This window comes from Mauremys reevesii, linkage group 7, assembly GCF_016161935.1.
Source record: "Mauremys reevesii isolate NIE-2019 linkage group 7, ASM1616193v1, whole genome shotgun sequence".
Lineage (NCBI taxonomy): Eukaryota > Metazoa > Chordata > Testudines > Geoemydidae > Mauremys > Mauremys reevesii.
Window position 1 is genome coordinate 117990548 of NC_052629.1, and position 23865 is coordinate 118014412.

Consider the following 23865-nt stretch of genomic DNA (forward strand, 5'->3'; position numbering starts at 1 on the left):
TATTTCAAGTGCCAAATAGTCCTTCAGATATACATAGTGTACAACCTACACTCAGTAAAGCTAAAAGTAGGACAAATGAAACTCTCCACAATGCTTGCTAGCAGATCATATGGAAAAGACCTGAATTTGCCTTCTGCATTTGGAAATGCACGTGGGCACATTGATGACTTTTCTATGTATCCATGGCAAATCTGCACAAATATACAAGTTTATCTGTTTGGAAAATACTAGAATGGGTAGGAAAAAATGGCAGTTCCTTTTCATGGGAAATTTAAAAAAAATCACAAATTTCTCAGACATGTTTCAGTTTCCAACTGAAAACTAAAACTGAAAACCAAACAGTTTTCAAACACAATTTTCAATAAATTTTCCCGTTTGTGGCAAAACATTTCAGCTTAAGAAAACAAAGTTTTGCCACAAAATGTTCATATTTGTTGAAAAGCCATTTTACATCCCCAAAAAGAAAAAATTGCAACCATCCCTAGAAAAAACCATGATTATATTAGTGCTATTTTAAATATGGATATCTCTCCGTGATATGTTTATGGACCTACAATGGTTATGTGCCTGGGGAAGTGGGTCATTGGCTCATGCCCTATTAAATTATTATATATGCTAAGTGAATTACACATCCACATCTTGATTAACTGCATTTATCTTGGTATACAGGTCAATGAGTGAAATGAAAAGCAAAACCGCCATAATGAGGCAAGACCTTTGCTACTCTATTGCATTACAAAAGCTATCAAAAACTACATAGGTTTTCTTCTCTGCTGCTCACTCATCTGCAAAGGACTTCAGCTGTATTTGGTACAAAGCAACATTCACCTTCTTTTTCCTCATTCAACTTAGAATAAACAGGGGAGTGTGTGTATTTATCTCAGTAATGTCAGGTAATTGTTCATTAAATTAGGGGCAGCATTTTTTAACTCAAAAGGGAAAATAAAAGCTAGCTTTCTTTAGATGTTCTTGGACTATAAAATTTTCAAGAGGAGCAGCGAGAAAAAATGAATTCACTTTGGAGCTGCTTAATACATATTCCATAAATACACATTTCTGCCGGTATCCTGAAGAAGAGGTGTGGTATAGAGATAAGAGAAAGAATGAGATATGAAAATACATAGGGACGGATTCTGCTCCCTTGGAAATCAGTGGGAGTTTTGCCATTGACTTTAATGAGCCCATGATGATCTATTTCATTCTCTTTTCAATTCCATTGTTAAATGATGACCGAACCACTTGTGCTGATGCTTTACCTTACTATTTATGAGAGCTCTGTGTGTATTCCTAAATTATGGAAATAAAAAATGCCTTTGTACAGACCTCATGCATGTATCTTAAAAATTCTACTGTATGCTTGCTCTCTATAAACTGTAATTGTAAGGAAAAGACCAAACAAGATCACATATTAAGAACATTCTAGCTCTCTATAGAAATAGCCTTTATTTACAGATGATGCAGGTGAGAATATTAAAATATACCATATTTATTCTTCCCACTGCCTCTGTTCATGTTACATTATAGCTGCGAATATAGTATGTGAATTTTGCCACATCACATCAAGATTTGTGCTTGTTTAACCTAGAGCAGCTACTGCAAAGAACTGAATGGTCCATGGAAACACCTAACTCCCTAAGGGGAATAACACTTCTTCCTGAGACTGGACTAGTAAACTGCTTTTTGACATTTAAAGAAATAATATATGTATCAAGACTTATTTTAAAATCTGCAGGGTACATGCTGTAGACTTCCACTGCACTGGATAGATGGCTTAAAATAAATCCTCTGAGTGGTAGTACACCTATTTGATTCCCAAACGTAAGGAAACACTGCAATAGTAATGCATGCTAATTATCTAGAACAGGTGATGAATCCTGCATAGCTTTGGGTCTTCTGGCTACTCCTATATTGTCTAAAGAAGACAATTAAATGCATAGTATGATTGTTTTTAGGTGTAATCAATTCTCTGAAATCAATTAAAATCTTGTTTACCTGTTCTCCTCTAGTTTGCAGTTGCCAGATTAATTTGGGTAGTTCAGCACAACAGACAGCCCCTGTGCTAAATTAGTAAATCTCATTTTATTCCATCCTATCAATAGAGAAATATTACAAGGCATGTGCTTCTCAGAAAGATTCGATCACGACTCCTTAAACTTTAGTGCTTAATAATATCAGGTTCCTGTCTCTTAAATTGCAGAAAGTGCACTGTCTACCTTCTTAAATTTCTACATAGGCATTCATTTCCGTAGCTTTCAAATCATAATCCAAAACCACATCTAAACGTCTTGGGCCAGATCATCACATATGGACAAAATGCACAGAGGGCAAATCCAGGAGTAGGGTGAAAGGCTGGCTTTTAAAGCTCTCCTTTGCACTTCTTTGGATCTTGGATTCCCTATGCGGTATTCTTGCCAGCAAGTTAAAGAAGTATGGATTGGATGAATGGACTATAAGATAGCTAGATTGTTGGGCTCAACGGGTAGTGATCAATGGCTTAATGTCTAGTTGGCAGCTCGTATCAAGCAGAGTGCCCCAGGGGTCGGTCCGGGGGCCGGTTTTGTTCATCATCTTTATTAATGATCTGGATGATGGGATAGATTGCACCCTCAGCAAGTTTGCAGATGACACTAAGCTGTGGGGAAAGATAGATACACTGGAGGGTAGGGATAGGGTCCAGAGTGACCTAGACAAAATGGAGGATTGGGCCAAAAGAAATCAGATGAGGTTCAACAAAGACAAGTGCAGAGTCCTGCACTGAGGAAGGAAGAATCCCATGCACTGCTACAGGCTGGGGACCGATTGGCTAAGCAGCAGTTCTGCAGAAAAGGACCTGGGGATCACAGTGGATGAGAAGCTGGATATGAGTCAGCAGTGTGCCCCTGTTGCCAAGAAGGCCAGTGGCATATTGGGCTGCATTAGTAGGAGCACTGCCAGCCGATCGAGGGAAGTGATCATTCCCCTCTATTTGGCACTGGTGAGGCCACACCTGGAGTACTGTGTCCAGTTTTGGTCCCCCCACTACAGAAGGGATGTGGACAAATTGGAGAGAGTCCAGCAGAGGGCAACAAAAATGATTAGGAGGCTGGGGCACATGATTCACGAAGAGAGGCTGAGGGAACTGGGGTTATTTAGTTTCAGAAGAGAAGAGTGAGGGGGGATTTGATAGCAGCCTTCAACTACCTGAATGGGGGTTCCAAAGAGGATGGAGTTAGGCTGTTCCCAGTGGTAGAAGATGACAGAACAAGGAGTAATGGTCTCAAGTTGAAGTGGGGGAGGTCCAGGTTGGATATTAGGAAACACTATTTCACTAGGAGGGTGGTGAAGCACTGGAATGGGTTACCTAGGGAGGTGGTGGAATCTCCTTCCTTAGAGGTTTTTACGGTCAGGCTTGACAAAGCCCTGGCTGGGATGATTTAATTGGGGATTGGTCCTGCTTTGAGCAGGGGATTGGACTAGATGACCTCCTGAGGTCTCTTCCAACCCTGTTATTCTATGCTATGTTAAAGCAGTCCATAAACTGTTCTAATGCATGCTGGCCTTTAATGGTCACAGGGCACTGAAAATGTAGCAGCAGGTGGCGGGATGAACCCCCATGTATACAGAATACAACTGACTAGAAAAAAAGACTTTCATTTTGTGAACATTTCTGAGGTTTCAGGATTTGTTTTCATTCTCTATAGGGAAAAAAATCTTTTGAAAGTTTCTGTGAAACAAACAAAGCAAACAACTGCCCCACCTCCCCACACAGAGAAACTGCCGAATAACCCAGTGGGGGAGAAAGCGAGCCAAATTCCAGTCCCTGTTCTGTCTGATTCGGAACAGAGACTTATACCTGGGTCTCCCACATCCCAGGTGAGTGCCAGGACCACTAAGCTGTTGGCTATTGTGGGGTTTTTCCTCTCTCTCCCCTTCCACGCTCCCCCAAATTCCATCTTCCCTGAGTTGGGTAAGATGGATTCACAGCGAAATTACACTAGGGATGTGGTCAGTAGTGTAGTTAAGGGTAAATGTGGGTAAACAGAGTTTACTCATTACAAGTGGGGAATATGGCATTTACCCACTTCTCATTTGAGGAATAAAGAGTTTACTCACTCCCGTTCTGCTGTGATAAGCAAATCCTGGCTGCACGACCACCACAACTGCCTTGTGCGTTATCTACAGGCTGGTTAGACTCGGCAATAGACTGGTCACAGCGGAGACTCCCATTGACTTCAGTGGGCTTTGGGTGAGGCCCTTAAGAATTCATTGAAATTTAAGGGCAGGTCTACACTTAAAATGTTGCATTTGCGCTCCTGTACCAATGCAACTGCATCGCTGTAGCACTCACGTGAAGATGCTCCTATGCTGACGGGAGAGCTTCTCTCGTTTGCATGGTTAATCCACCTCCGAGAGGTGGTAGCTATGTTGATGGGAGAAGCTCTGCATTCGACATAGCGCTGTCTACGTGGAGGGTACGTCACTCACACCCCTGAACAATGTCGTTATACCAGTACAGGTCTGTAGTGTAGCCTGGCTCTGGCTTTAGAAATATTACTGGTCACTCCTATGGAATAGATTTGCTGACCATTAAAAGCAACTCTTCTTTTGGTACAATTTTACATAATTTACTTTTATTTTGTAGAAAATGAAGGGTCAGCTATCAAACAGGCTTTTCGTTTTGGGGATGATACAAAATGTTTCCTCGGCAAGTTTGAGTTTGGTTTCTGAAACCGAACAGTCCCCCTACACGCTGTTGCTTGTCTTCATGTATTAATTATACTTACAAGTTAACTGTTCTTTTACTGCACATCCTTAGTGAGTGCCAAGCTACTGCCCGGCCTAGAACACCAAAAACGTTAGTTTAGCCGCTATTTTTTTTAACCCCCACATCACTGGATGGGGGTTGCAAAGGGGACACATCTGAAAATCTGATCTAGATTCGTCTCCAGGCTGTACTTTCTAATTAGAACTGTGCTGCTTTGAACCCCATTTTCTTTACTCTCAACAGACTTGAAATTCTGGGGAGAGGGATTAATGGTAAATCACAATTCTGCTCATGATCCCAAGCTCAGAGAGCCACATCCTCAACTGGAGTAAATTCGCATCCTTCTATCACTTCAATGGAGCCACATCAATTTACACCCGTTGACAATCTAACCCAACGTGTCAAATCATTTCCCTGACTAATCTGCAATATTTTACTTTCAGCCAAAATCGAATGACCTGCATTACATCTAGCGTGATTTAAATAAACTCAGCGTTTGTTTAATGGCCTGGTGTAAAGGTCTGTAACTTTTACAACTAAGCCATCACACGCCCTCTATCAGCTGGAGAGAGTCTTCATGGGTTTATGAAATGTAAGTCACTCTTCTCACTAGCTTTCTTGCTGTTGCCATTCACTTTCTCCCAGGGTGGCTACAGATAGACTTTTTATATGGACTAAATTCACTCATCTCGTTACACTCCTACTGCAGTTGCTATGCTGGGTCCTAATACATCAGAGTTCTGGCACCCAACTCCCTCACAGGCAGGCACTATCCTCTGAGCTACGTATGTGTTACCCCAAAGCGAGGCTTTTGGCTGAGCTTCAGCTCCTAAGACCAGCCTTTTGCTCTCCACTTGGCTGACGTCTTTCCTGCCGTGCGCCCGTCATTTGGAAACCTCTCCACTGGCATCTCACTACAGCTGACCAGGAGCCTCACTAAGCATCACTGAAAAGATACATCCACCAGCTTCTGTACAGGGACGTGTTGCTGGAGGGCACTGGCTCGGCTTTGTACTGACTGAGGGCCAAATTGTGGCTGGCCCTGCACGGTGCACGAGGGAGGGGAAAGAGACGATGCAAAGGAAACTTCCTGTTGCAAGGCTCCGTGCTCCCTACGCGCTCACAGCATGCAGGAGTGCAAAGCTACTGCCTGTGCCAGACTTCCCAGAGAGGGAAGAAGGGATCGGCTAGGACAGAGTAATGGCTCTGTGGCCTATTGATCTGAGACAGAGTAATGGCTCTGTGGCCTATTGATCTGAGACAGCACAGAGGAGTGTGTATTCTTAAAGATTTTCCACTCCAGTGTCCACTCTCCAGTTATTCTGGCTGACTCAGCCAGAATGCTTCAGGGGACCCCCAGCTGTCAGATGGATGCTGTTCACACACTTTGGGGCTGCGATTCAAGCCCCAGGGGCACCCTTAGTACCAAAGGGGGTGATTCAAGCCTCACTCCCTTGCTTTATTGCATACCTTGCCTGGCCGCTGCAAGAAACAGGATCCACTTGATATTTTCTGTTCTCTCACGTTTTGCTCCTTTTTCTTTCTGTAGGTTGGCACAGCGGCCTGCTGGGTGGTCCTTAGTCACTGGACAGACTTTACTGCACTATTCATTACATGACTCTTTCAAGGCGCGACCAAGACCAATGCTGCCCATATCGGCAGCAAACTCCTACAGATTTCCAGATTTGCTTGTGACTAGTCATTTACAGGAAGGTTATTCTCTGATGGACGGTGGTGAAGTAACCACATGTTCTTATGTATTTTCATACTGTTTTATGGCCACACGGTTCTTTAATTTTGCCACAATGTTTCTATCTGTGTTTCTGGTGTAGCTACACTTGCGGGTTCTTTTCCTTCTATGCCTGTACTGAAGTGTGCGCAGAAATGATCTCCTCATCACTCAGATGGAAAGAGTGCCATCACTTCCATTACTTCTCAAAGGACAGATAGGCTCTCCCTCCAGAAGAACCTCATTGGAATTCATGTGAGCCCGCTGCACTTTATCAGGGATGGATTAGTCAGCTATTCTATACTCCTGGATATTAAAAGGGGTGGTTATTGTGCTACCCAGGAAACTGCAATGTCAATTGGTAAAGAAAGAAATATATGACATGGCTAGGGAGACAAATTATAGCCAAGATGAAGATTTAGTCGCATAAAATTGCAGTCTGATGATCTCATTAGCTGCAATATCTCCATACCAAGAACGGAGGATCTACTCCACTCCAAGGTGTACCTTAGATTTTGTATGAAGTGGGAAACTGGCCTGATCCCCCACTGAAGCCAATAGGGGTCTTTCCATTGACTTCAGTGGGCTTTGGATCAACCCTGTAGTGACAAATTTTGCCTTCAGATTCCAATGGTAAATCACAATTCAATGGAAACCCTATGCACGGGTGCGCACACGCACGCACACACACACACACACACAAAGAGTTTGGTTGATATGGATGTTGCAAAATGGGACTTTTTTTCTTTGAATCCTGTGCAAGACTCCGTAGCTAGGTTATAATATTGACACTCATCAGTCTAGCGATCAGAGCATTGGACTGATGCTCAGGAGACCTCAGTTCTACTCCTGGCTCTGTCACTGGCCTGCTGGATGACTTTGGGCATGTCACTTCACCCCTGTGACTCAGTTTCCCTGTCTGTAAAAGGACGATAAAGATACTGAGCTCCTTTGTAAAGTGCACTGAGAGTTACTGATGTAGAGCAGTATATAAAAGCTGGGTATTATTATAGCTGATGAGATTTAGCAACAGAGGGAAAGTGGGAAACAGAGAATGAGGCAGAAGGAATGTACACTGGACTTCATTAAAGCCAGAAAATTACCACACACCACAGTTAAAGTACTGTAATATTAGCAATATTTTCTATCCTAACTATAAGGAATACTGCAGTCACAATTAATCCTGAGGTGAGGCGGATGTTCAGACTGCAATGGTGCATACAGTCACATACAATGACAGCAGAGGGTATGCAGTCTACACCCATCAAGAAAGCAGCTTGGAAAATTAGGGCTTGAAAGATTTTGTAGGTGTCATGTAAAGGGTGCTGGGGTGTGTGAAGTTGCTGGAGAGTGAAGCGGCTGTCTGTGTGAATGCAGAGTTATCTGTTTCTGAATCTGTCTGTCTCTGGCCTTGCCTGGCAAGAGTTACAGGTGGATGGAGAATTTATTCTTTATTTCTACTGTTTTCCTTACTACTGTTGACAGGGTAGGTGCTGTAACTGAGCATAGGCTACGGAAGTCAAGTCAACTTTCTTTTTGGCACAGCATATTCCTTTTCTCTAAAACCTGCGTGCTGACTAAGTGTAAATAAAAGCAGCCAGATAAATTAAGCCCTAAGGGCTTGATTGTTCTTACTGTAGCCAATGCAAAACTCCCATTAACTTCCGGGGTATAGAATAAGTCCTCAATGACTAAGTTCGAGTGTCTTTGACACAGCCTGGTCACTCCTTCAGTTCTTCCAGTTCAGGGGATGCTATCACAAGCATGTTATTGTGGCTCTTTCAATTAAAATTGCATTCCATGAAAGTGGGGCTGCGTGGAAAAGTGTGTGGCATACTGATAGAAACATAGCCAAAAACAGAAGTGGCCATTTTGTGGTGGATGAGGTGATGGTAAGTTTTGAGGGCAGTGGCAAAAACAAACCTCATATCATGTGGTTTTTTAAAATAATTAGCAAAACAAACTATTAACCTGTGGAACTCACTGCTACAGGATATAATTGAGGTCAAGATCTTAGTAGGAGTTAAAAAAGTTGGAATGGAAGGACTCAAAAAATGGTTACGTGACTAACAAGAACATCCAGAATTACATACACAAGCATTACATGAATTAATTAAAAAACCCTGTGCCTTTTAGAAGAGAAATAATCCCTCATGCTTCAGGACATACTCCAGTTTGTAATTAGTGTGCCCAGGAAGATTTTCTCCCTGTCTGGAGACCTGCAGGGTTTCTTGTGTCTTCCACTAAAGTAATCAGTGCTGGGCTGCGGTTGGGGACAGGATACTTGACTGGATGAACAGCAGCTGGAATTGTACATACCAATTCCTATGCTCTTTGGCTGGACCTTTCAAAGGAGCCTAACAGACTTGAGCATCCAAATCCCATTTAATGTCAGGTGCATACCTTTAATGCGCTATCAGCAGGCAAGGATTTGCACAGCAAACCGATTTTGAAAGCTACAGGGTCTTGGTAAGTAAGTCAGTGACTCCACAACATCCTTGCCAGTTAAGAAGATCCCTCTGCTCCCACTGAAGGCAGTAGCACTCAAGATCAGGCCACATGAAAGCAATTTTAGGGGAGCATAGCACGGCTGTAAGGACATTTCAAGATGATTTTTTTCTGGATAAATACAAAGCCCTGGAACATGCCTGCACACAGTTAAACTCCCCTCGCTTTTGAAGCATATATTGTGTACTGTGCATTTTTTGGAGATTGCTAAATGGGACTCAGTGGGGAACAGTCTACTCCTTCCCCCCACCCACCTTCCCATTACAAATGAAGTCATCTGAATTCACCAAATCGAAAAATACGAATCTCCTGCTCAGTTTCCAGTGGTGTTGTAGGAGGAGAGGGCTATAGATTTTCCCAGGAGTGTGAAATAATTCACCAAGCCTGCTCGTTATTCATACAGACAGCGCATTAATAATACGGGACCCTGAGATCTCTTCTTATCTAGGCCGGAGCACAGCTAGAGGGATGAGAAGCTGACTCCTTGGATTTAAAATAACATTTTTCCCCCTTTTCTTGAAGAAATAAGAATTGATTGGAGAAGAAAAAAAAAAGAACCATCCTTTTGATGCCACCTAAAATACACATTAGATAAATAGAAAACTATTGGCTTTGTGGCTGTGAACCATTTTCACTGGATATAAGTGGTGATAGATAGTAAATACTTTGTTACATATAATCCTCTAAGAACCTGATCCAAAGCTAGTCCACAGGCATCTTTCCATTGACTTCAACAGGCTCTGGATCAGGCCCTAACTGCACATAGTTTCTGTATAACCACCAAGTTTCTAAACTTCCTCTGGCCAGACTCTCAGCCTGTGTCAACTGGTGCAGCTCCACTGACTCCAGGCGTTTTATTCCGATTTACAGCAGTTCAGGATCTGACCCAATACCCTATGCTGCTAGATATCATGATGCCCTTTAAAACAGAGCCCATTTTAATTATGAATGCTTGCTCTATAGTAGCCGTCTTATCTATAATTAAAAACTTAAGTAAATTAGCTCCCGGTAACAGCCACATCTTACTGTCTGTCTGCCACTCCCTTGAGATAGCACAGCCTTTTGATCGGCAGTGTCCTAAGAAAGAAAAGGGAGCCAAGTTACTGGAAGGGCACAGCTGTGTTTGTTCTGGCCCCACAATAGGAAGTGGGAGATTAAGGATGGATGGTATCAACTCCCTTCTCCAGGACCACTGTTCCAGAAGACGGTAGATTGACTGGGACTTGTAAGTCAGTGCAGGACTAAGGAGCCCTGAAAAATCACAGTGCTCCAAGACACCAATGAGTTGCTTGTGACCAAGGATGGCATAGTTCATAGGGTGATACTTGACAAAATCTCATTAGCGGTGTATGCACATTTGCACCAAACTATATTTAACATATAAATACACAGGGCCATGTGCTGGCTAGCGATGGGTGAACCTCAAATGATCCAGACCTTAGGCTCAGAAAAAAGCATCCATACATTTTGATACCTCTGAAGCTCATGAGTATGGGCTCCTGCTGGTGTGATTTTTTCTTTGATACACAACTTCCGACCCAAACAGAAGCACAGGTTAAGAATAAGTATTTTGTTGGTACTTCAGTATTTCCAGTACGTACACTCCCCCACACCCCACACCCCACTATTTCAGAACCTTTAGAATGGTTTGATGCTTGATATGATCCAATGCTGGGGAGGGAAAAGGGGAGGGACTGAATTTTATTTTTCTCTCGTGATTTTCCCATCCATTGTGCCACTGTTTTGCCCATCCCTTGATCCACTGTAGAGCTACACTGGGTGTAATGTTACCATAAACTCTGCTTAAGTACAAAAGAAATCAAGATTGCCTTTGAAATAGATGAACAATGCTAAAGTCAGAAGAAGATTGAAGAGAGAAGGCCAATAAATCCAAGGATTACGGAGATGCATATGTGAAAGCATTATTAGCTCTAACACAGCAAACTTCTGTATAGATGAACACATCAGATATTGTTCCAACCCTTGAAAAAAAGACAGACATAACCAGTTATTGACTTTACATAACAGTTTGATTTTTTTGTAAATGATACGGTGCCATGTATATTTACAATCCAAAAATTACAGAATTAAATTGTAAACATATTTTATTCCCATTTGGTTTGTATAGCCCCCATACAAACCATTTTAGCCGAGAGAATAGTTCAAGGACCTGCTAACAAAAAATCCCCATGGATTCACTCGGGCTCTATTCACACATCTTTTGTGTTTTCTTTCACTGAATAATCCAGCTAATCAATCTACTGCCAGAAATGTTTGCAGAAGCATCAAATTGGATTGCATTTCCAGAAGCAGAACAGAAGCAAAGTCATGTGATATATCTGTCCAATCAAAACTAACTAACATATTTAATATGAAAAATTTGAGCTATTAAAATGAACTGCTTGCAAACAATGTAAGGATAAAGAATTTTCCACACAAAGTATTTAGCAAAATAGTCTGTAGAATGATTCAAGAAAGTCATAATCCACTCTTAGATAGTTCACAAAGTAGTAAAGAGACAAAAGTCTATGAATATATTATTGACTACCAATTATTAACAATCCTAAAAACAGAAGAGGGGTTAACTAAGGGTATGTCTACACTACCCGCCGAATCGACGGGTAGTGATTGATCTATCGGGGATCGATGTATCACGTCTCTTCTAAACATGATACATCGATCCCCAAATGCGCTCCCTGTAGACTCCGGAATTCCACCAGGGTGAGAGGCAGAAGCGGAGTTGACGAGGGAGTGGCGGCCGTCGATCCTGCGCCGCGAGGACGCGAAGTAAGTCAATCTGTCGATCTAAGATATGTTGACTTCAGCTACGCAATTCTCATAGCTGAAGTTGCGTATCTTAGATCAATCCCCCCCCCCCCAAATGTAGACCAGGCCTAAGTGATTTTACAATGCAGGGCTCAGTACAGATATTATAACTTGTTCCTCTAAAGACTGTGCAATTCATACACTTTAGCACCTAGTTAATAAATATACATATTAAGATATAAATGAGAAATTATGTATATTTCCAGATATTTAGATACCTGTTGTGAAATATCTACTCTAATACATATGCATAAAAATATAAAGAACAGTGTTACAAATATATAAATGTAGCCCCAGGTGCAATGTGCTTCAGCAGCAGCAGCTGCAGGAACTATAAATTGTGGACTACAAACTGGGGCATGTTGAGTGTTTTTCCTAGTTCCTGCTAGGAAGTTCCCTGTACCCATCCCAGCAGGAAGTTTCAGCACTGATGGAAGCTGGGAGCGTGAGGAGGCTGCTGGACTGTCATCCTGTTCTGTGTTTTGTTACAGAATAAAACCTTGTTCCTGGTGGTTTGTCTGAGTGCGTGTGGTCTGAGCAGGGCCGCCCAGAGGATTCCGGGGGCCCGGGGTTTTCTGCGGCGGGGGGCCCTTCCATTCCGGGACCCGCCGCCGAAGTGCCCCGAAGACCCACGGCGGGGGCCCCCCGCCGCCGAATTGCCGCCGAACCAGGACCCGCCGCTGAAGTGCAGGCCGGTCTTCGGCGGTAATTCGGCGCGGGGCCCCACCGCTGGTCTTGGGCACTTCGGGCGGCGGTCCCGAAGGGCCCCCGCCGCCGAATTACTGCCGAAGACCGGGCTGCGCTTCAGCGGCAGCGGCCCCCGCTTTCCCCCCCGCCCCGCCCCGCCCCCGGCTCCCTCCTCACCCGGAGTCCCAGCGCCTCGCCGGAACAGCCGCAGCGTGTGGCCGGCGGGGCCTGAGCTCCGTCCCGCTCAGAGCCACGTGGGGAGGGGGCGGGGCTGGGAGCTCCGGGCCCAGCGGAGGGAGCCGAGCTCAGCCCAGAGCTCTCAGCCCCGCCCCCTGACCACGCGGCTCTGAGCGGGGCGGGGCTCAGGGGCCCCGGCGGAGACTCGGCGCTTGGTGCGCTGAGGCTCCAGGAGAGGGGCGGAGGCGGGAGCCCCCGCTGTTCTCTTGGGGGCCCCTGCGGAGCCCGGGGCCCGGGGCAAATTGCCCCCTTTGCCCCCCCCTCTGGGCGGCCCTGGGTCTGAGGTGAATACACACTGACACATAATGCAGAGCACACAGAGGAGCCTCAGACCCAGTTTCGCCAAAGTTGTGCAGAAAGTCACAAGGCAGACTTCACTATCTTGAAGAGGAAGAGGGGCTATTTTGGAAAAAGAACACGACTTTGGAGAAATCTTTCTATCTATATACCTACCTGTTTCAGAATTTACGGAAACACTCCTCATTTTAGCATTGAAACTCACAATGCTACTTACACAGGTATTTAACTGTTTATGTGTTTTGAGCAGTCATTCTGAAAAAATTTTTAGTGCAACCCCCCCCCCCCCCCAAAATCCTGCAGCAGGTCAATGGGGCTAAAATTAGCAGCACAGACATTCCCACTTGGGCTCGGAGACTCATCTGAGCAGGAATGTCTCATTGTTGCGGGTCTTTTTTTTGTCAGGGTAGACATTAATCTCATTAAGTCTATGGGTTTACTCATAGCATGAAATCCTGACTTCACTGAAGTCAGTGGGGAGTTTTGCAATTGATTTCGATGGGGTTCACACACAGGATTTCACTCACAGTGTGTAAAGTTATGCATACATGTAAATCTTTACAGGATAAGGACCTAAGTGCTTAAACCATTAAATTATTTCATTAAAAAAATCAAACTAGTGATCAAAATGTTCATTTTCTTTGGCGGATACAGTTAACTTTCACACAGGGATCTAATATCTGATTAAAACAAATACAGAAATAGCTTAAGTATGAGTGACTCCAAATATTTTGGACCAAGTCCTGCAGCTGCATCATGAATGGAACTCACATTTAAGTTCCCATGGGAGGGCGAAAGATGGAGTGGCTAAATCATCAGATTTGGTAGCCGTTTTCCTTCTCTACACAGCAAGACAGAAAATACTCTTCCCTCAAAAGGAGACACATACAGTAAATGAGCCACAGATTTGATGCACAATCCAATACTGAAAATCTTGAATAATTAACTCATCCTACCACTAAGGGCCTAATTCTGCAACCCATGTTGACTAGTGTGCTAAAAAGGGCTTAGACTAAAGTTTTGAGTTGCCATGCGTTCTGCAGGTCACTATGCAGTGCCACACTTCCTGCTGACTCTCACTCATGCAGGAATCAGTTGCTCAGATAGAGAGTGTGGACACAGTTCTCCAGTGCTCTGCATCTCGCATACTTGTTCACACCGGGGCAAAGCAAGTGTAAACTCTACCAAGTCAGAATGGTAGCAACTTACTCCTTATAAGTGACTGCACAAGGAGAAGGACAATGGACAATCAGAGGCAAATAATATAAGTGTGCTTAATTACGGCAGCAGTCCTGAATTTACTTGAGATGTTATTTCTTGTTGATAGTTGAATAAATAAGTTATCCTAAAACCTGCCTCAGAAGTCACTGAAATACCACATGGTACTGTGCATAGGAGGTACAGAGATCCGGCAGATCCAGGAAAAGGGCAAGCAGGTAAGCTATCAAAAATCTGGCAAAAGTGACATTGATTATAACCAGGAGAACGGTAAAAAATGGCTGCCATGGAGATTGACTGTGAAACCCCCACCAATCTTTACAAATTATGAGAACATGCTGAGCAGACCTGGAAAGAGTATTCCAACAGAAATGTGAACTGCGTGCAAAAACCAGAGAGGCTGGTAAAATGGAGGATGAATAAAAAATGCATTGTTTTTGTCAAGGGTTGGATATATACACTGATTTCCACAGTGAGAATGATGGAGTGAGGGAGAAAGGGGAAGAAAGCTTTGAAGAAGTAATGAAAAAGTTTAAGAATCACTGTATCCCTCCCTTAAATATTCCCTGTGAATGATGGGTGGAAATCCATGTCCCTTTCAAGTCAATGGGAGTTTTGTCAGTGGGGCCAGGATTTCACCCTATGTAATATAATATAACATATCATAATATATTTATTTATTTGTAACATGTAGTGTGATGGGGTGTCCACCCCACACACAAGGCCTAAAGGGATAAATTAGGCCAATTAACCTTAGGCTGCACCAGGCTGGAGGAAACCAAGGAAGTGCTAGGGCCTAATTGCAGATGGAAACCAGCTGTGGGGGAGGAGCTGGGTAGGATCCACAAAGAAAGGAGGTTGTCAGGCTGAGGGACGAAACCTGCAGTTGAACTCCTGGATTTGAGGAGGGAAAGGCAGGAGGCACCGAAGAGAGTAGGAAGCAGTCCAGGAAAGGCACAATATGGGCTTTTACTCTCCCAGCCCTGAGTTGAGGGTCCCTGAACTGGAAGCTGGTGTAGAGGGTGAGCCTACCAGCCATGGTGGGAGTGGCACAAACCAGGCAGCAGGGAGCAGACCACCTGGGACAGTTTGCCTCAAATGACCTCCAATACCCTGGAAGGGGAGTGGGGAGAGAACTTTCATATGACTTATCCGGAGGGCTAAGTTATGAAGAGGAGAGCGCTGCAGGTTCAGGAGCATGAGTGGAGTGAGTGGAATGATCACCTGAGTAACCACAGGAAGGAGCATCACCAGGTGGCAGAGCTAATTCCCCAGAGGAGCCACAAGGAGGCGCCACTGAGCAGTTAGTAGAGCCATAACCATGTAGAAAGATGAATAAAGGAGAAATAATAGCAGAATATGTCTCAAATTGAAAATTTAAAAGGCAGTCTGTGAATCTGGCATACTAAAAAGACTCCTTCATTACAGGACAAATAGTTTTTTGGGTACAACAATAAGAAAGTACATAGAAAATCTACTCGGGGATATGGACTTGACACCTGAAAAGGCAATTTCCTTATGCCAAGCAGCAGAAAACACACACACACACACACACACACACACCCTAGAAAGAGGCAAAGCACAGGACTGTAAACACCACAGTTATACAAGTAAGACTGAATTTTTCTGTTAATAAAGAGACAGGAATAACACCCCATGCCTAAGAATGACCATCAGCCACATGGCAGCTAGCAAGATAAAGAATGCTCAAGATTTGAGCAACCATGAAGATACCTTCGTAAGCCGCAGAATCATTTTGCAAAAATATGCTGATGAAAGAGGAAAACGCATGAGATGCGCAATCCTCACATTATAGCTTTAAGTGAAGGGGACAAGCTGTTGATAAACACAATGACGAGCGAAGGTGTAATACAAACACGCAGACATAGCTGCACATGATACATGAGAGCACAAGTGAATGTAATAACAGAAAACAGAAACAGTTAAAAGAAAGTGTAAAGTCAGAAAAGTCAAACCCCTAAAACAAGGGGCAAAAAAGTGTGAACAGTTACTGAGGTACAAGGGCAGGGCAGTAAAGCAAAAGTTTTTGTTCATATATTGAGGAAAACAAGTGGCCTTGGGCCTAACATGAGGTGCTTGGGCTATTTGAGATGGCATGTAAAGAGCAGGAATAAGAAGTCGAGTAACAAACTTGAACAGACTAATTCCCAGCACAAAAGGAGTCTCTCAGTGACACACGTTATGTTTACAGAGGCTGCAGAACCACCCCAACTGTTCTTTCAAATAGAGACATGGAGTAGAGTAGCAAATAATGTCTGCAACAGATGAGGCACGCCTTCAGGAACAGACTCGCATTTGAATGGTCTCCACTCCGGGTATTTTAGAATTCCCACCTGACTGAAGCAGGCTTTAGGATAACAATTTATTTAACTAACAACAAGGAATAACTTTTGAAGTAAGCACAGCCCTGATGCTGATATAATCTAGCCTGGGTGTGTTCTCTGTTTAAGTCTCTGCAAATGGTTCCTTTCTCTGAGTAGGAGAGAATCCGTCAGCATCAACACTGAGTGAGGCTCTGCATAAAGTCCTGCAAGATGTGTGGCAACGTCCCATCTTCTATAGCACAGGCAGAATTTATTTAATTTCAAACACTAGCCAGGGGGATTGCTTGTGTAAATGCTAGTTAACATGGGCATGGGTTGCAGAACATGGAAGTAGGAGACTGCTTATCAATACCAAGGAGAACCACAGACCATTCCTCCTGCTGAGAAACAGCATGGACAACAGCACTGCAAACTCTCCCATGCTGCCCCCTAACATACTTAATCATTGACGAGAGGGGATCACTATCAGGGGTAAAGGGAAAGCTCAGTCTCATGTCCATTACATTCCTGGTATCAGCTGAGACAATCAAGTGCATCAGTTCTGAGGAGGACTTTTCTGATGCAACTGAAATGGACTGAGAACCACCAAGGGCTTGATCCTGTTAAGTTGATGGGAGTTTGGCCATTGACTTTAATGAGAACAGGATCAGTGTCCCAATTCATTTCATGTGGGCAACTAAAGAGCCAGCAGAGTGTAACAATGTCTCATGATAATGATCAACCTGAGCTGGAATGCAACTAGCAACAGGGTGTCTACCTGCTGTTACCAATTCAACAAGTCATCCAGTCCCACTCCAGAGCAATTTGGTTCTGTTTGGATGTGCATGTATTGGCAAGTTCACTTTGGAAGGAAAAACCAAATGCACAACTACAAAATGGGGAATAACTGCCTAGGTGGCAGTACTGCTAAAAAGGATCTGGGATTATAGTGGACCACAAACGGAAGGAGTCAACTATGTGATGCAGCTGCAAAAAAGTTAACATGATTGTGGGGTGTATTAATGGGAGTGTTGTATGTGAGACCCTGGAGGTAATTGTCCCATTCCACTTGGCACTAATTAGGCCACATCTGGGCACCACAATTTAGGAAAGATGCGGACAAATTGGAGAGAGTCCAGAGAAGAGCAACAAAAATGATCAAAGGTTTAGAAGACTCAACCGATGAGGAAAGGTTAAAAAAACTGGGCACGTTAAGTCTTGAGAAAAAGAAGATCAAGGGTGTGTGGGGGAGCTGATAACAGTCTTCCAATATGTTAAGGGCTGCTACAAAGAGGACAGAGATCAATTGTTCTCCTGGTCCACTGAAGGTAGGACAAGAAGTCGTGGGCTTTATCTGCAGTCAGAGTGATTTAGGTTAGATATTAGGAAAAACTTTCAAACTATTAGGGTAGTAAAGCTCTGGAATAGGCTTCCAAGGGTGATTGTGGCATCCCCATTATTGGAAGCATTTAAAAACGAGTTGGACAAACACCTGTCAGGGATGGTCCAGGTTTACTTGGTCCTGCCACAGAGCAGGGGACTCAACTTGAAGACTTTCCAAGGTCCCTTTTAGTACATTTTTATGATTCACTTTGTTATTTATGATATTTATGTAAGGGCATCCATAATACATTTTAAAGTAAGGGATCAATGAAAAGATTTTTTTTAAGTAGCACATCATAGCTTTAAACTGTACAAAGTATACGACTGTGATTCACAGCATTTAATCATCTTAATATAGTAGATAAAGGAGGCAACAAATTTTAGCTGATCCTTTGTAATGTACTAATTAAAACCTCCCAGAAAACAGGCATACCACCAAATCCTTACTTAGGAAAATTTCCTACTGAAGTTAATGGAACTTCCCACAGAAGAAAATGGGAATTTTGCCTTAGTAAGGACTAAAAAACTACAAAATGACTTCAGGGTTTTTACCCAAGACCGTCAACGTGTCAAGAATCTAAAACAAAGCGTGAAGATTAAACTAAGCGTAAAAAGAATGCCCCTTAATTTTTGTGAACAGGGTCTTGGCTTTCTAACCAATCACCAACCCTTGACAAAAGAACCCATGTCTTGATTACAACAATTACACTTAAAAGGGGAAGACGTTCCTTTGAAGTCAATGAGAGTTTTGCCCCTGACTTCAATGAGCGCGGGATCACATGCCTTTCTGACAGTAGCCTTTGCTTAATTTCAAAAGCCTTTTCCCCTTTCAAAACGCCAGTTGATAACATTTGTTTTCATTGTTATCCAGAGACAGCTATTAAGCAGAGGGACTCCAGTCCATACCTGCACTGATTTTTTTTTTTTAAATGTAATTCCCCTTGGAGCTACTGTTCTCTGAATAGAATTACCAGGTCTGAATTAACACCGCCACTCTGCTGTATCTATTGGCTCTGGATTTTCAGGATCTAATGAAGAAAATGTGACTCTCCAAAGCTTACTCAGTTTGTTTTTAGTTAGGCCCAACCAAAGATATCGCCTACAGATTCATGACTTTTTTTTGTTTAATAAAATTCTTTGTATCAGAATAATTAAGCAATAAAATGTGTCAGCTTGTGAATTAAAGTGTATTAATTCACAGCTACTGTAGTGCATTCGAAGGCAGGATTCCAGGGACTGAATGGCATTTCCAGTTGTAACAAGCTGTGAATTATTGCCCCATAATTTAACACCTAAAGTGTCTTTTTACAATTATAAGATGTTTTTCTTTATATTTTAACATACAAACTAGATAGATCCACACACATGCATGCCATCGAACAGAAGTTGAGAACATTCTAAGATTCCATCCCTCTGACATACACCATATTTTTCTATCTACTTACTATGAAATGACGCCAGCACAGGCTTCAGGCTGCAATGCTTTTGCAGCCCATAAAGCCAACAGGAACTTTCATCTAACCTTCAATGAAAATTGGCACAGCTGTTGTTCTGTTGGTAGTGCCTTTGAAAATGTTGCTACACGTGACTGAGGAAAGCGGGTTTTCAAATGTCTGTGTGCGCGTCTCTCTTTCTGATGGAAGGCTGCATCTTTAAAATGTGAATCCGAATAGGAAACAAAAGATGCTTTGACAAATCAGCTGTGCAGCAACACTGCTGGGTCCTGCTACTTGCAGGAAGCTGAGGCAGAGGGATGTTCAATCCCATTCAAACAGAAAAGGCAAACTTGAGCTCTTAATGACTTTTGGCACCGCAGGGGGTTACAGTCAATGATGCTACCAGATCATTTCCACAAAACAGAGATGAGAAAAGGAACATTTAAAATCCAAGCCCATTTAATAGAGCTGCTACACAAGGATGCTACTGATCAGACATCACTTATCAGTGTGTGGGGAAAATAAAACCAAAGATTAGTCCCACTAAAGTCAATAGCTTCTTAAAGCCATAATATGAAGACATTTAATTTGGATAACCATTTCCAAACAGCAGGGTATAGTCTCTACTTGGTGCACATTTGTACACCTCACTAATGTTCAATTAGGATTACGTGAACCATAAAGAGAAGTCTCCAATGAACATGTGTATATTTATTTCACCATTGGAATGATAAAGATAGTCACAGAATCAGAACCCCAGAGTACTGACATTCAGATAAAAATGGGACCCAGATGTGACTCACCCCATGTTTTAGTTTTGTCTTGCAAAGATAACCATGCATGACAAGATTCTGCCCTGAAGCTTTCAGAAGAGCGGGGCCAATGTCGGATCTATTCAGAAATGGCGGTTTTTTTTCAGAATCATAGAATCATAGAATCTCAGGGTTGGAAGGGACCTCAGGAGGTCATCTAGTCCAACCCCCTGCTCAAAGCAGGACCAAACCCAACTAAATCATCCCAGCCAGGGCTTTGCAGCTTTGCATCAGCTTTGCAGTTTTTGTTCGTCTTTGCTTATTACAAAAATCAGATCACTGGATTTTTTGGGCTGACTTTTTAAAGCCAGAAATTGAATCAGAACAACTTATTGTTGTCACCTGAAATATTTCTGAATCACAGCCATTGAGACATGAGGGCCCAATAGAGAGACACAAAGGAGAGTTTTTGCCCATTGTTTACTAAGGGCTCGCTCTTGTCACCAGGTTTGCTGTATTTATGTGAGTAGCCCTACAGACTGTAATGCAACTATTAGCGTTAGTAAATCCTTTTAAAACTGGGCAAGGCTTGCAGAATCAGGCTCTAAGGTGGGAGACAAGGTACACTGGTGATGTGAAAGGCCATCTCCTTGGTCAGCCATTTATGCTTATAGTTTATCTTTTCCTAAAAAGCTAAACCAGAGAATACAAGTATGTTTGCTACATAACATATATATAGTGTTAGGTATATACTGGAGGTTACATATTCAGTTCACACATATACTGGATGAGCTACTTGCCGTCGACACAGGAAGGTCTGTTTCGTGTTGTCCCGGCCACTTTCCCAGGGAGGCAGGAGCATTTTACTGTTTGTGATCTTTCCTCAATTCGATTCTTATTACAGCATCTGTGTGCTGCTATAACTTCACACGTTCCTCCTTCTGGCAACAAAGAGAGAATATTGACACGCTGATTAGGAAGAACTGCAATGGCTAGTCTAAGCAACCAAGCATGCTACTCTCACCGTTTGTGAAGAAAGGTTCTGTATAAGAGGGATTAAGAAAATGTTGTCTCCCATTACGGGCAATTTTGTCTAAGGTAGGTATTAGTATACTTCAAGGGCAATAGGAAATGCAAAATAAATGCTCAAGAGTAGATACAGCACCAAAGCCTGCTTCTCTGCATTGTGAGTAGCTCCACTGACATGAATAGAACTTTTTGGTGTGAATTCATAGAATATCAGGGTTGGAAAGGACCTCAGGAGATCATCTAGTCCAACCCCCTAGGGAATATATCACAACATGGACCTGAAGGCGTACAGACTACAGTTCATGCAGAATGAAAATGTCTGCCTGTTTTACATGTGTTCTATTTCATCTCTCTCCCCCCATACCACTTGGTTACACTCTGACACAATCCCAGTACCTCAGAGAATCCACCTGGAAATGAACCCACTTCCAAATCCTCAGATTGGCCTCTAACCAGGTACCCGTATTCTGCAGGTGTGGGGGGGGGAGAATCAGTTCCCTAGGACTCAGCATGGTCCAATTTTGCTTTCCTTCGCACCTAAAACAATGGTCTGATCTGGCAGTCCCAATACAGGCAAAATTCCCATTGAGTCTGATGTCATGAGGCCCAAATTTTCCTTTCCTTCATTTTGTGTTTTACTCAGAGCATTCCCAAACGATTGATTATACCGACAGATAAATGGAGAGGGAGTCTACACGTGGGAGATTCCCACCTCACACAGACATACATGGGCTCGGTCTCATCAAGCTACTATGCTAAAGGTAGGAGCGTAGCTGCTGTAATGCGGGCAGTGGTGAGTGGCAGCATGGCTAGCGAGTACAACCCCTCTTGGACCCTGGTGGGGGGGATGTACTCAGGGTGGCTAGCCCATGCTGCTGCTCACAGCCTATGCTATGCTACTATTTTTAGCCTACTAGCTTGATAAGAGCCGGTGCCAGTAAAGCTACGCAAGCCAGGAGCCACACTCCTAGCGCCAGCTGTAGACATAGCTAGAGATAGATACTGTAGGGCTTCCGACAACACATTGCTTGTGGCATATGCTGTGTACGTAAATGACACGACCAGAGCATTAGTCCCCTTCACTTGAGCGATATAGTGTAGGAAGATCAGGCAGCACAGTGGGTTACTGTGCTGCTCATTAATCTCTCCAGACCTGAATTCCAATTTCATTTTGCTCATAATTATTAAGTGTTTATAGCCCCAGGCTGTTCGTTAGCAGATATTTGTCCACATCATGAACTTGCTGCATCAGTGTAATCTCGATACAAAAATATCCACAATACATAAAAGAGCAGGACATGTCAGAAGGCTCACTAGGTAGACTATGAAAGCAATATTATTTTAATCCCACCACAAGATGCTACAGTGCATTGCTTTAGCAACAGTGAACCACCTAATGGAAAAGGTCCATTGTTTCCATGGATCAAAAATCCAAAGGCTAGATTGTAACCTTACAATCAGCCATGAGAACAGGCAACGAGGAGCTGCCCCACAACAGCACGCCAGATAAGTTAGGACTCAATTCCTCCCCTGCTTCCCCTTGTTCTGGGAGAGGAGTAAGTTAGTTCATTCCTTTATGTGGCTACTCCCGGCCTGTGCAACCAGCCAGCTACTCTGAATAAATAGTGTGTAGGTGACATGGGATCTGGGAGAAGACATGAGCCAGGGCTTCCCTCATTTCTTGCTCCTCACTGCCCACTGACATGGTTGCAGTGAGAAGTAGTGGGCAACTGCTTTCCTCCCTACAGCTGAGGTCACAATCTCAGCAGGGCAGTAAGGGGAGTGGGCAAACTTTCTTCCCCCCTACTCTCTTCACTCTTCTGCACATCTCAGGCAGTGCTGTGAAAATCTAGCCCAAAATAAATGAGAGCCATTGCCGTAATTACAGTCATGTGCAGTACGGGAAGTACAGTAAATCCAGAAATTACAAAAAAAGTGATCTTATGCAGCCCTTTCCTTACTGACAGAGGAAAAGCTACTTGGTTTGAAGAGGATCCAAGTATTTCCAGTAACTCAGAGCAGTGTCAAGGAACAAGCCAATCCAAAGTACGCAGTGGCACAAGAGACCTCATACTGCGTGGACATGTTTTACAACTTTAAATATTCAAACCTTCACCTTTCAGGAATGAGTCAATCAAAGCTGGTTAATGTCTGTTGAGGTAAATTACCCTTGGTCACGTACTCATGAGGTTTAGTATTGATGAGCTTGCCAGCTCCAGGCCAGACAGGCACTGTCGTTAATATTTAACTACTCTTGACAAGAAGAGCTGGTTCCTGTATTTCCTGTATTGTGTATACACATATTTGGCTACCTGACACAGCTCTTTCTGAGCCAAGATGTGCAAGAGCAGATGGATCACACAATTCAGACAGCTTGAAGGCGCTACTTTATGACAAAAGCCCCACTGAGGAATAAGAGGAGTTGCGGACACTCACTGTTGCTCAAGATTTAGCCCTATGTGTTTGCATCTTAATATGAATTATGAACAAAATTTCTCTTCACAGCAAATCCTTTTCCTAAAGCTCTACCAGGATCCCAGTGACGTCAAAGGCAAGACTCCCATTGATCTGCTTGGCTTTAAGATCAGGCCATATATATGTCATGAAAATGTGTATCTGTCGTTCTGACTGCAGTACATTTTCTGGTTTGTGTGTGTGTAAACAGGGCCGCCCAGAGGATTCAGGGGGCCTGGGG

The 23865-nt window shown here is 43.3% G+C and overlaps 1 protein-coding gene across 4 annotated transcripts in view; it reads right to left on the reverse strand.

The window, feature by feature from the left end:
• TAFA1 (TAFA chemokine like family member 1) overlaps positions 1 to 23865 on the reverse strand; it is a 324037-nt gene that overhangs the window by 48565 nt on the left and 251607 nt on the right. For all 4 annotated transcript variants that reach the window (XM_039546396.1, XM_039546397.1, XM_039546398.1 and 1 more), the window contains one exon: positions 20942 to 21082. In XM_039546396.1, the coding sequence (XP_039402330.1) occupies positions 20942 to 21082 (141 nt within the window). The remainder of the gene's footprint in view (positions 1 to 20941; positions 21083 to 23865) is intronic.